Below are 13,673 nucleotides of genomic sequence, written 5' to 3'. Positions count from 1 at the left end.
TGTTGTAAGTACTAGCTACTCGAGTTCGTTACAGCTCCAGACATGCACGTAAGCCTGTAATATTATATGTATGTTATATAGTCAGTAAAGGCACGATGCCGTAAAGAAATTAGAGAAAAACTGAAGAAGGAGGCGGCGAAAGGGACAGCGTCCTTATCAACATGGGGGAAAAGGAGAGCTAATATGAGAGATAGTTGCAGAAAAGACATCACATGTTTACAGCGAGTGATATTCAGTGTTACACGGAGTTCTGTTCGGCCATACACCGATTACCGTTCCCCACACGGCACCGCCCCTACTGTCGTTTTGCTTTTTTATATAAATAAAAACCATTTAGTTCAGCTGGAGAACCTTCATCTGACACCACAATTATAAACCGAAAGCGTCTGCTCCATTCAGCACGAGCTGCAGAGTCGCAGCACAGAATAATATAGCCCTCTACTTTTAACATTTGAGTCCAGGGGCTATGGGGCACAAGGTGGGGGACACGCTGGACAGGGTGCCAATCCATCACACACATTCACACACTATGGATATACAAAATCAGCCTACAATACATGTCTTTGGAATGGAGGGGAGAACCCGGAGGGAACCCCTGAAGTACGGGGAGAACATACAAACTCCGCACACACAGGGCGATGGCGGGAATCAAACCCCCGACCCTGGAGGTGTGAGGCAAACGCACTAACCATTAATCCACCATGTGAGGTGGCAGTGCTACCCACCGCATCACTGTGCCAACAGTTATATAATTATATGATGAATAAGTATTCATAAGTAAAAATATGATATTTTTCTGCAGGAACCCTTTTAAAGGTAAAATCATTAATGAACCAGATGGCCCAAATGTTTATACTGGGGTTCCAAAGGACTACACTGGAAAGGTAATGTGTAACACACAGCAATGAAGTGTTCTGATACTTATTTGAGGTTGGTTTTTTTGCCATTGTGGAATCTACCATTTGAAATTGTCCATTATCAGGAGGTATCAGCTGAGAACTTCCTGGCTGTACTGCGTGGAGATTCGGAGGCTGTCAAGAAAACAGGAGGAAAAAAAGTCATACAAAGGTATTTACCTCTATCAGGTCACTTTCATTATTATATATTGTTCAGATTGTTTCAGACGTGAGCTTAACTTAAATTTTAAAAAGTCAAAATTCATTATTTTCCCACATCTTTTTAAACTGAGAAAAAAGAAAACTGAGTACTCAACCCCTTCAGATGAGTACTTGTTAGAACCACCTGCTGCAGATTTAAGTGAGTTTGGGTAAGTTCCTATCAGTTTTGCACAGTGTTTGGGATTTTCACCTGTTCTTCCTGGCAGATTTGCTCCAGGTTCTTAAGTTAGGAAATTTCATCCTAAGTGATGAAATTCTGTTACCTTCGCTTTAACTTCCTTCGGATGCTCCTGTCAGCAATCAGACCACACGACCGGGCGGTATGATCAGTTCCTTACGTTCTCCGTACTCTTCTACTCACATCATTCTGGTACAAGTTGATCTTTCTCTCCATAGGATGTTCCAGAATTGTACAGGATTTTTATTAAAAAGAAGTTTTTGGCAACCTCTACTCTATTCCTTCTGTTTTTGAGGCTTACCAGTGGTGTACATATTGTGGTAAACCTTCTGTATTTACTCTGGTGAAGTCTTTGACACAGATACGCCTACCTCCTGGAGGATGTTCTTCATCTGGCCAGCTCTTGTGAAGGGATTTTTCTTCACCATGAAAGAATTCTTCTGTCATCCACCACAGTTGTTTTCTGTGGTCTTCTGGGCCTTTTGATGTTCCTTTGCTCACCAGTGCATTCTTTCTTTTCAGGAATGGAATAAATACTTTTTATAATTGAACTTTGGCCACACCAAATGTTTTTGCTATTTTTCTGATGGGTTTGTTTTGAATTTTCAGCCTAATGATGGCTTACTTCACTGGCAGTGGCGGCTCTTTAGACTTCGTACTGAGAGTTAACAGCAACAGATCCCAAATACAAACACCACCATTGACATCAACTCTAAACCTACTGTCTACTGTGGTAGACAACAAAAATAACAATACACCTGACTGTATATAATGTGTTTGGACATATAGTGACCTTTATTATTTTCATTATGTTCTGTTTCAGTGGTGAAAATGATTCTGTCTTCATCTACTTATCAGACCATGGAGGTCATGGTGTCTTTTGCTTTCCTCATTCCACAGTAAGTTTAGTACATTTTCTCTTTCTGTACAGTATTTAGAGATTGAATGTTTGTAATGAGGATTTAATACAGACCTTTTATTTAGCCAGACCGCAAACATAACTACAGACCTAAGCACTATTCAGAATTTACAGGAGAGATACACAAGCTAGGGTGAAGTTTCAGTAAAACAGTAAAACATTTCACGCTAACACTAATGTGTTGGCTGTAATTACACTCAAAAACCAGGGAATGTTATTCAAGAATAACATTTACATTCACAGTTATGGCATTTGACAGATGCACTTATCCAGAGCTCAAAAACACATCATGCTCACTAGGTCATGGACCATCAGTCTAAAACCCTTGTTGAAGAACCCTGTTGTTTGATGATAGCTAGTGACTCAGCTGTTTGGACAGCCAAGGGAAATTTGTTCCACCACCAAGTTACCAGGACAGAGAAGATCCTTGTAGGGCAGATAGAGGAGGCCAGTGCAGGGAGCGTAGCAACGGGGACGTGTAGGACACTTATCCGAGCACTGGTTTCCCGATGCTGAACCTACTAGTTAGATGAAGTGTGAACGAACCGGAAGCAACAACTCTCTAGATGCTCAGATCCATACTGTATAATACGGAGCTCATGAAACGTAATAATCAGCTGTTTTCTGTTACAGCTTCATGCACATGACCTTATTACGACAATACATACAATGTCAAACAGCAGAAAATTTTCAAAGGTACGTATTTACATTCGAATACATCTATGTATTTATCATCTATTTTTTTCTATTAATACAGATAATAGATTACAGGTTATACCACGGCGCTTTTGAATTCTGGATCCTGATTGGTCAGAAGGTGTTGATTAATTTTCTATAACAGCAACTCTGACAGTAGCGCAGCTTCACAGCTTCAAAAATCAGGTTTATATTAATGCGCTCGATCTAACATGTTATCGTTTCTATAGTAACAGCTCGTTCACAGCGACTAGTTTTATTTCATTCCTACTAACCACCAGTGCCGGTAACTGAAGCTCTTGACTAAAGGCTCTTGCACAACCACCACATGATTGGCTGATTAAATATGTAATTACATGAATGAGTAGGTGTACAGGAGTTCCTAAACAAGTGGGTGGTGAGTGTGTGTGTATCTGTGTTTAGATTTGTTGTGCTTGCCAAGCTGACAATCAGAATTTTGGTCAATCCTGGTCAATGTTTGCAGATGGTCCTGTATTTGGGAGTGTGTCATTCTGGATCAATGCTGGAGGAGCTGAAGGACCGCAACGGTTAGTACAATTTCAATTGACCGAAAAGCCGTAGTTATGCTAGGTTTAGCTACGTTATTCTCATACTGTATGTCTAAAAGTCCTTTAACATGTTCTTTCAGTGTATGGAGTTGCAGCGTGCAGGCCTGATGAAAATAGCTATGCTTGTTTTAAGGATAAGAAAATAAATGCTTGGCTTTCAGATGTCTTCACCGCTGTCTGGCTACATCACACCAAGACAGTTAGTGTTATATATGATGAATACACACATGGAAATATATGAAAATATACATATTTATTTCTTTTTTCCTGTTCTCTTCATTCTGAAGGTGAAACTTAACACGACGTCATTTGGAGATCAGTTCGACTACCTGAAGAAAAAAGTCACCGAGGCTGCGAGAAAACCTCAGACGCCATGTAACTATGGCGACATGGTATGTTAAATAAAATAAATAAAGCATTTCAAAGCTCTCGTCATATCATGATGGGTGACGGCCAGTTAGTGAATAAAATGAAGCATTACCTTTAAAAAGAATTGAAATCCTTTCCAGGATAGATCATTTTTAAACAATGGAACACAAATACAAATTCATTACAGGTTTTGTTCTACAGCGAAACAAATGATTTACCGTTGCGAAGGTTGTATGATCAACCGAAAATATTATTCAACAGCAGCGTTTAAATGCGTACAGTGTGTCGGTTTAAAAATGTCTATTTCATTCTCTCTTTCTCTACATTATTTAGAACATATGTAAAGTAATGCTGAGTGAATTTCTTGGCAAATCACCCGACTCTGTGAGGGGAGCGGGGCCAGGCCAGCCTACGAACTTCCGAGTGTCTGATGTGGTAGACGCTACAGAAGTTCCACTGCTAATCCAAGAAAACAGGATTAAAAATGAACCGAACCTAATAAAAAGACAGGCCCTGGAAAGACAATATCATGCGCTTAAAAGAGTGAGTACGCCACTTCCACTGCACTGCGTTATTTACAGTCCTTATTCCTGAACAGAAATATGCAGTCAATATGCTTGTAATGTAATATGTAAGAAATACTGTGTTGCTGTGATAGTGAAATAGTTCATTTAATTTTATTCAGTTTTATTTGTATAGAGCAGGGGAGTCTAACCTTATCCGGAAAGGGCCGGTGTGGTGCAGCTTTTCACTCCATCCAAGCAGGAGCCACACCTGATTCCACCTGTTTAATCAGCTGTTCTGGGCTTTCAGTAGACTCAGGTGTGGCTTCTGCTCGGTTGGAATGAAAACCTGCACCACACCGGAACTTTCCGGATAAGACTGGACACCCCGATATAGAGCTTTTAACATTGGACATTGTCACAAAGCAGCTTTACGGAAATCTGGATAAAATTTTTATATGACGGAATTTTTTTTAAATTTTAAATAATGGAACTTTTTAATATTTTATATGGAGGGTTTTTTAAAAAATATTTTATATGAAGGAATTTTTTTTGTATTTTATATGATGGAATTTTTGTATATTTTATATGACGGAATTGTTTTATTTTATATTTTATATGATGGAATTTTTTTATATTTTATATGATGGATTTTTTTAATTTTATATTTTATATGATGGAATTTTTTAATTTTATATTTTATATGACAGAATTTTTTTATATTTTATGTGACGGAATGGTGTGATGAATGGAGTTACTGTTACCAGCCTGAAGATGATTATTTTCCTATAACAGCACATCCCCAAGGGTTTTCTTCCTCTCTAACACTACAGCGATTACCAATGATTCATTTTTTATTATTATTAAAGAACAAGATGGTGTACTTTTCGTCTGTTTATAGTAACATTTAACGTCTATTAAACGAGTTAGTTCCTGTCATGTTATAAAAGATACCGTATAAACAAAAACAAAATGCAGCTTATCATGTGAGTGAGAAACCACAAAGAAGAGTAAACTCGTCTGTCCTGAAGATGTCGGAAAGCTTAAAGTTACAGCTTTACCCCTGACTGTTACAAAGCGCTGACACTGGTGACTCCTTCCATAAATGATACGTAAACATGTCCTTACAGCAAACTTCACCAGATCGACGATTACACACTTTTAAAATCACACCCCACCAGTCATACGCTAAACCCCGCCCCCACCTGCTACAGTACATACAGGTTATTCTGTTATTGCATGAGGGAAAATAGCCATCATGTCAGAAATATTATTCAGTAATGAATTACATATTACCACATACAAAAAGGCATGTTTATTTTTAGTAATTTTAGATTCATATATTATATGTTAAATTTGTATATTGTGATTACATTTGTAGAAGAGGAAGACAGTGGATGAAGCGCTGCAGAAGATTGCTGAGCGCACAAACGCTTCACGAGCTCTGACTGAAAAGCGTGAGGTGACTCGGACGTACGAACTCAAACTCGTGGCTGAGCATTTCAGGAAAAATCTCTTCAACTGGGAAGAGGAGCCGGTGTGTACTCCATCCATCCATCCATCCATCTTCTATACCACTTATCCTTTTCAGGGTCACAGGGAACCTAGAGACTATCCCAGGGAGCATGGGGCACAAGGCGGGGTACACCCTGGACAGGGCGCCAATCCATCACAGGGCACAATCACACACACACACACTCACACACCCATTCATACACTACGGACACTTTAGACACGCCAATCAGCCTACCATGCATGTCTTTGGACTGGGGGAGGAAACCGGCGTACCCGGAGGAAACCCCCGCAGCACAGGGAGAACACGCAAAGTCCGCACACACAGAGCAGCGGGAATCGAACCCCCAACCCTGGCGGTGTGCGGCGAACGTGCTACACCACCCTGCGCCCCCAGTAAATATAACATGACTTGTGTAGTGTAATGGATTAAGAATGTAAAGGTCAGTGAAAATACTGTAAAACAGCAATTTGGTAGGTGCATTAGTCAAGATTAGTCAAATCGTTGTACTGGATCTCATGTGAATTCAGTCAACATTGGTCAGGTTAGGTCTCTAAGGGTTAAACAGGTGGAGTTCAACAATAGTGGAATGTTATTTTTACTCCTCTTTATAGTCCCCTTTCTGTTCCCTCCCATGTACACGAAGCTCAGTGCTAAACCAACAGTGCTAAGTGGAGTTTGATTAGTGTTAGGACAGTCATGATATCACTTTAAAGTGATGATTTGGGGTGTTTTATTAATTAAGGGCATTGCTTTACTTCCTTATTTAGATATAGATGATAAAAGTACCAAGTAACATATCATCACATGTAGATTCCTTAGCTTTATGCTAACATTGCTTGATTGTGTGGTTCATCAAAAGCATGGCCTTTCCTCACTCTTACCAACTGTGTTGATTCTCTTATAAAACAGCAATTTACTAACAATTGCAGGTTTTTATTTATTTATTTATTTATTAAAGAATGACGCTGTATTAATTTCCATCTCTCTCTCTCTCTCTCTCTCTCTCTCTCTCTCTCTCTCTCTCTGCAGTTTGTTGTCACTCCTTCACACATACAGGTTTTAGTGAATCTGTGTGAACGTGGATTGCAGGTTCAGAGGTATGTGACGAGATTCAGTTTTTCAGTATTTTTTACCGTAATCTGGAATTTACCACGTCCAGTCTTTTAAAAAAAAAAAGAAGTATTTCATTTCAAATTTTCTCATTTCTTTGTTTCCATCAGCATCACTGAGGCCATTACTCACGTGAGCTTTGAGATTGCTTTCTGAAGAAATCACACACGACGTCACAGTCATTTTCTTTTACGATTTTTCTTTTTTCAGTACTCTAAGGACAGCTTTCAGAAAATGTCTGATCGGAATTCAACATTTTTTGATGCTGAATAATGAATATAATATGAATTGCATTTCTTCCATGAGGCACATTTTGCCAAACAGATTTTATGTCTGAGGTGAATAATTTGAATAATTTTCCGTAATTATATAATTCTCAACAGCAGGTTTTACTCACTAGGCAGATTTGTAAGCTGGGTTAGTAATGTCTCTTCATGTGTATGGAAGTATAATATTGCCAGATGTCCTCAAGGAAAAATGGCATGTTGAATTACACAAATTGAATAAAAACATATTGCAATAAAAATACTTGAATTTTTCTGCCCAATTTGACAAAAATTGAAAATAAAACACAGCAATATCAATGCTTGAATTAATTTCCTCTGCAATTCATTGGGTTTGTATATTTTGACTGAAAACAAAAATCCAGCATTCAAAATTCGATACACACATATTCACCTTCCTGAAATACAGTTCCAAAATATTCAGTTGTTAATATACCATCTTCATTATTCGTCAGGTAATATTTCAACACATTCTGTTTCAACCTCACAAATTCAGGCTGCAAAAATTCAGGTCTTAAAATTCAAGTCTTCACATCCGGGTCTCACAGGAAGAGCGATGGATTGCCGATACTATTGTAACATGTTGCTCTGGTCCGCCCCCAGTGGTGGGATTGTGCAGACACGCCACAAGAGAAGATGAACCTAGCGGACTGGAATAAAGTTGGCTTGACGTTGGACGTTCGGTATTCACAGATATGCACAAATTAATTAAGGGACCGTCTCTAAAGTTACATACGACATTGTTATACATGTTTCTAACTTCAATAGCATTTGAAGGGAATGACTTACAGTCATATAACCAACTGTAAAGTGTTCATCTAGGTGTCAGCTATTTTTTGCATTTAACAGTTTTACAGATCTGGTCAGTAAACACCTTGAAGAGCCTAAGGCTTACACACACATTTTATTTGTCAATTTCAGTTCAGCTTTTAACACTCTGCGGTCTCGCATGCTCATTCAGAAACTGAAACATATGAATCTTAGTCTCTTTTAGTCTCAATTGGTATTTTTCCTTTTTAACAAACCATACTCAAAAGGTTAGAGTAAGCAATGCTCTCTCAGAGTCCAGGCCGATCAGCACTGGTGCTCCTCAGGGCTGTGTTAACTGTCCAGTCCTTTTTACACTCTACACTAATGATTGTACTAAACTCCACCCTGAGAATTACATTATTAAATTTCCAGATGATACAGCTATCCTTGGCTTTATGCACAAGGATAGAAATTCAGTAGCTGATCATACAGAAATTGAGAATTTTGTTCAGTGGTGTGACGGCAATTGTCTTGTTTTAAAAGTAACCAAGACTAAGGAGATGGTGTATAACCCGAAGGCCATAGGTGATCCCAGGCCTGTAGTCATCAACAACGTACCCATTAGTCAGGTTTGCTTTTATAAATATCTTGGTGTACATATTGACAATGCACTCAGCTGGAGGGCCCATGTTGAGAATCTCTGTTCCAGACTCCAACAGAGGATGCATTTTTAGTGTGGTGGATGTAAGTACAGAGAGCCCTTACTGGATACAGTAGGTGCAATTTCTCTTGTTCCTGTGTGAGGAACAGAGGAGGGCAGAATGCCTGCAACACTACCGGCTGGGCAGCAGACATAGACACTTTAATAATATAATCCAGCCTGGGATATAGGAGAGTCTTGACTAGTCCAGGTAGTCAAGGCAGGTAGGGGCAATAGAGAGAGTTTGCAGATCTCCTACTCGCTTGTGAGATGTCGGGGCCACAAAAGAGCTACCTTTACCTCAAAAGCTTCTCTGGATGGTGACTCTAAGGGCTCAAATGGGGCACCTGACAGACCTTCCAGGACCACAGAAAGGTCCCAGGAAGGTACGCGTGGTCTGTAGATGGGCCTCAGCTGTCTGACACCACACATAAACCTCGATGTTAGTGGGTGTTGCCCCACAGAGGCTCCATCAATAGGGGCATGGCTAGCCTAAATGGTGGCCATGTAGACCCTAGTTGTTAGTTAGTTCCGTCCGCGCAGCGGGGGCGCATCGGGCAACAAGCATTCGCCAGCGGGCTCGGTCGGAAGCGTCGATTTCCACATCTTCCCACTTGACATCGAGCGCTCGTAGATCTTCCATGAATGTTCGTCGCCAAGTATTCCGCGGCCGCCCTACTCTTCTCTTCCCCCGTGGCGGCGTCCAGCGCAGCGCGATCTTTGCGTGGCGGTGGTCAGACATCCGTAGAATGTGTCCTGCAAAGCGCATTCTTCGCTCTACGACCATTTCTGCCAGGCTGCGGGAGTTTGTTCTTCTTAGAATTTCTTCGTTTGAAATACGATCACGGTATGATACACCGAGTATTCTTCTCAGGCATCGTTGTTGAAACACATTCAGCTTGTGGATGACTGCCCTCGAGCTCTTCCAAGTTTCAGATGCATAGATGGCGGTTGGGATGATGATGCTATTAAACAGGCGAAGTTTGCTGCTGGTGTGGATAGTTCGCCTAGCCCAAATCGGTTGTAGCTGTTGGAAGACTGCAAATGCTCTGCCGATTCTGCGATTGACATCCACGTTAGTCCCACCATCCGCAGCCACAATGCTGCCAAGGTAGGTGAACTGTTTGACTTCTTCGATCAGCTGGTTGCTCACCGTGATCCGCACCGGCGTCATCCGGCCGACGGCCATGACGTTGGTCTTGTCAGTGCTGATCCGTAACCCAACTTTGGCTGCTTCATGCTCCAGGCTAGTGGTCATCTCCTGTAAGACTTTCCCATTCTGCGCCAATAGCACAATATCGTCGGCGAATTCCAGGTCGGTCAGGCGTCCCTGGCCTGTCCACGGAATTCCAGACGCTGGCTGTGTTAGTGCTCGTCGCATGACGAAGTCCATCATCATGAGGAAAGAGAATGGTGAAAGAATGCAGCCCTGTCTGACTCCAGTCTCGATGGTGAAAAAGGCAGTATGACCTGTGTCCGTCCGGATGCAACAGCTAGAATCCTGATATAAGTTCTGGAAAATGGCGATAAACCGCTGTGGAATGCCATATAGCCGTGCGATGTTCCAAAGCGATTTCCAGTGGACGCTGTCAAACGCCTTCTTAAAGTCTATAAAGTTGACCAAGAGCGGTTTCTGATATTCGGAGCTTTGCTCAATGATGTTTCGAAGAGCAAAGATTTGTTCAGTGCACGACCGACCGCTTCTAAACCCGGCCTGTTCGTCCCGTAGAGCCTGATCGACTGCTCGCAGTATCCGTTTGAGGAGGACGAGACAAAATACCTTGCCTGGAACAGACAGAAGGGTGATGCCTCTCCAATTGTTACAGTCTGCGAGATTACCTTTCTTAGGTAATTTGACGATGACACCCTGTCTCCAGTCATTTGGGACACGTTCCATGTGCCAGCAGTCATTGAGCAGCGTAGTGAGCACCCGTACAACTTCATCACCACCCGCTTTCAGCATTTCTGCCGAGATTTGGTCAAGACCAGGTGCTTTGTTGTTTTTCAGATGACGAATCGCTGCAGCGACCTCAGCATCCATGATGTCGCTCATGTCCACTTCCAGCTCACAGGGAGGAGGAAAGACTGTAAAGTCGTGCGTGGCTACGGGAGCCGGCTGGTTTAGGGTGTCTTTGAAATGTTCCACCCAACGCGCGTCCTGCTCTTCTTTGCTAACTAGCATCCTGCCGGTTGTATCCCTTATCGGCCCAGTGGAACCGCTTCGGGCCCGAGTGAGATCTCTGACCACACGAAAAAGAGTCCTGCTGTCACCCTGGTCCGCAGTCAGTTGTGCTTCAGTGCCCTTCCAGTCCAGCCAGTCCTTCTTGTCTGCTCGGCAACTCCTCTTGACCCTGCGGTCGAGTTCTCGGTACGCCTGCGATGCTTCATTTCGCTCCTCTTCGGTCTTTGCTTGATCGCGCTGACGTTTCTTGACCCGTCTTTCATCGAGCAACGACCATGTCCGGTCCTGAATCCACCGTTCTCGCTGCGTTCCATGCCGTCGACCAATCGTTCTCTCTGCCGTCTCTATGGCAGCATCCTTGATCTGTGCCCATTGTTCTTCGATGCTGGCCGAGTTGTCAAGAATCTGGAATCGATTAGCGAGTTCAATGTGGAAGTGCTTGGCGTTCACGCGGTCCTTCAATTTCTCGGAGGCAAATGACCGAACGGTGTTGCGTCCGGCCACTCTTTTCAATTTTAGTCGGATTGAAGTCACAAGCAAGTGGTGATCAGATCCGACGTCGGCGCCGCGAAAAACTCGTACGTCACGTAAAGCCGAGCGCCACCGTCGATGGATGCATACATAGTCGATTTCATTGTGAGTGGCCCCATCTGGTGACCGCCACGTCTTTTTGTGAATCCGTTTGTGAATGAAATATGTATTCCCGATGCAAAGGTTGTTAAGATTGCATAGGGATAGGAGACGCTCTCCATTATCGCTCGTTACTGCTGCCGATCCATGAGGTCCGATCACGTTTTCCCAGCCCTGCCGGTCGCTACTGAGTTGCGCATTCATGTCGCCAAGGAGGATCTTTATGTCATGGTTGGGGATAACTGCGATTGTGTCTTGCAGCTGGTCGTAGAAGGCGTCCTTCTCTTCATCATCTGCCTCATTTGTCGGTGCGTAGACTTGAATAACAGTAATTTTAGCATGGCGAGACTGAAATCGGGCGGTAATTATGTGATCACTGATCGGTTTCCATCCAACGAGTGCCTGTGCCGCGGTTTTGCTCAGGACCATCCCGACGCCGTGCACGTGATGTTCTTTGGCTCCCGAATACAGGACGATCTTCCCGTCGCTTATCATTTTTCCATTACCCGTCCACCTCATTTCGCTGACACCAAGAATGTCAAGCCGGTAATTGTCGAATTCGTGCAGAAGCTGCTCCAGTCTCCCACACTGGTACAACGTTCGCACGTTCCAGGTTCCAATTCGTGTGATCGTATTGGCGTCGAGTATCCCATTTTGCATCGGGCGCTGGACGACCTTTCGGCTTTGCTCCAGCACCGTCATCAAGGGAGAAACAGGGTCATCGCGCCGGTATTGTTTAGACCGCTGGTTTTTGCTTGTTGTTTCCGTAGCAAGATAGATTTTACGGGATCAGGGTGCTAGCCTGATGCCCAACCCTCCTCCTTTTTCACCCGGGCTTGGGACCGGCGTCGGCGGAGATGACCCTAGTTGTAGAAGGAGCCAAACTTACTGAGAAATGTTCCTGTAAGAGCTCCAGGACTGTAGCTATTGCACAGTTTACTGGGTCTAACTGATGTTCCTCATACCAGGATACAAAAAGTTGCCACTTGAATACATACAATTTTCTCATGGATGGTGTAGGATAATTTGCTTCTCCAACCTACATTGGCCCTGCGAGCTCACAAATTCAAACTATAAAATTCATTAAAAGATCTATCTTACACTTAAGATAAATAAAACTCATGAAGACTGGATTCAGATTAAGTACGTTTATTAGCAGTCAAGCAAGACAGCAAATAATCCAGTTGGCACCAGGGATGCACGTCACATGAAGATCTAACTTGCACCAAAGCTTCAGTGGCACACAGTCTCTTTATATACAGTGGGGAAATAAGTATTGGACATGCTAACTGAAATGTATTTAATACTTAGTGGAGAAGCCTTTGTTTGTAATGTCAGCTTCAAGATGCTTCCTGTATGAAGAAATTAATGGGCCACATTGTTCAGGTGTGATTTTGGCCCATTCTTCTAAACATGTCGTCTTTAAATCTTGTTCTGATGGATTCGATTCAGGTGATTGACTGGGCCATTCCAACACCTTCATTTTTTCTCTGAAACCAATTGAGAGTTTTCTTTGCTGTGTGCTTTGGATCATTGTCCTGCTGGAAGCTCCACCCACGTCTCATCTTCATCATCCTGGTGGGTGGCAGCAGATTCTTCTCAAGAATCTCCCGGTAAAGGGCTCCATTCATCGTTCCTCCAGTGATATGAAGTCTGCCAGTACCATGTGATGAAAAATAGCCCCACACCACAATGCTTCCACCTCCAAACTTCACTTTTGGTGTAGTGTTTTTAGGGTGATGCACAGTGCCATTTCTTCTCCAAACATGGTGTGTAGTATGACAGCCAAAAAGTTCAATTTTGCTCTCATCTGATCAGACTACACTCTCCCAGTATTTCATAGGCTCGTCCAAATGAGTTGTAGCAAACTTTAAACGAGCTTCGACATGCCTTTTCTTTAGTAATGGAGTCTTGAGGGTGAGCGTGAGCAGTGGAGTGCATTGCCTATTGTTTTCTCTGTGACGATGGCACCTGCTGCATCCAAGTGTTTCTGGAGCTCTTTCCGAGTGGTCCTTGGCTCTTGGGCTACTCTTCTGACTATTCTTCTGACTCCCTGGTCAGAAATCTTATGAGGAGCTCCTCTGCATGGCCGGTTGATGACGGAGTGATGTTGCTTCCACTTGAGGATAATGGCCCCAATGGTGCTTAC

At 42.8% G+C, this 13,673-nt stretch overlaps 1 protein-coding gene and 1 long non-coding RNA gene across 2 annotated transcripts; both read left to right on the top strand.

Moving 5' to 3' along the window:
• Nucleotides 1-517: 517 nt before the first annotated feature.
• Nucleotides 518-3,411, top strand: LOC128617117 (uncharacterized). Its single transcript, XR_008387519.1, has 5 exons — nt 518-884; nt 983-1,068; nt 2,120-2,195; nt 2,849-2,911; nt 3,396-3,411. It is a non-coding gene; the product is annotated as an uncharacterized LOC128617117 (long non-coding RNA).
• Nucleotides 3,412-3,427: 16 nt separating this feature from the next.
• LOC128617113 (legumain-like) lies at nt 3,428-7,233 on the top strand. The gene is made up of 7 exons (XM_053640120.1): nt 3,428-3,459; nt 3,561-3,679; nt 3,768-3,872; nt 4,183-4,392; nt 5,734-5,889; nt 6,898-6,965; nt 7,089-7,233. Exons 1-7 carry the CDS (start codon nt 3,432-3,434, stop codon nt 7,132-7,134), a joined length of 732 nt encoding a protein of 243 aa, XP_053496095.1. The 5' UTR covers nt 3,428-3,431; the 3' UTR covers nt 7,135-7,233.
• Nucleotides 7,234-13,673: the final 6,440 nt, after the last annotated feature.

Source organism: Ictalurus furcatus, chromosome 13 (genome assembly GCF_023375685.1).
Source record: "Ictalurus furcatus strain D&B chromosome 13, Billie_1.0, whole genome shotgun sequence".
Classification (NCBI taxonomy): domain Eukaryota; kingdom Metazoa; phylum Chordata; class Actinopteri; order Siluriformes; family Ictaluridae; genus Ictalurus; species Ictalurus furcatus.
This window is presented reverse-complemented; position numbering and strand designations above follow the sequence as displayed.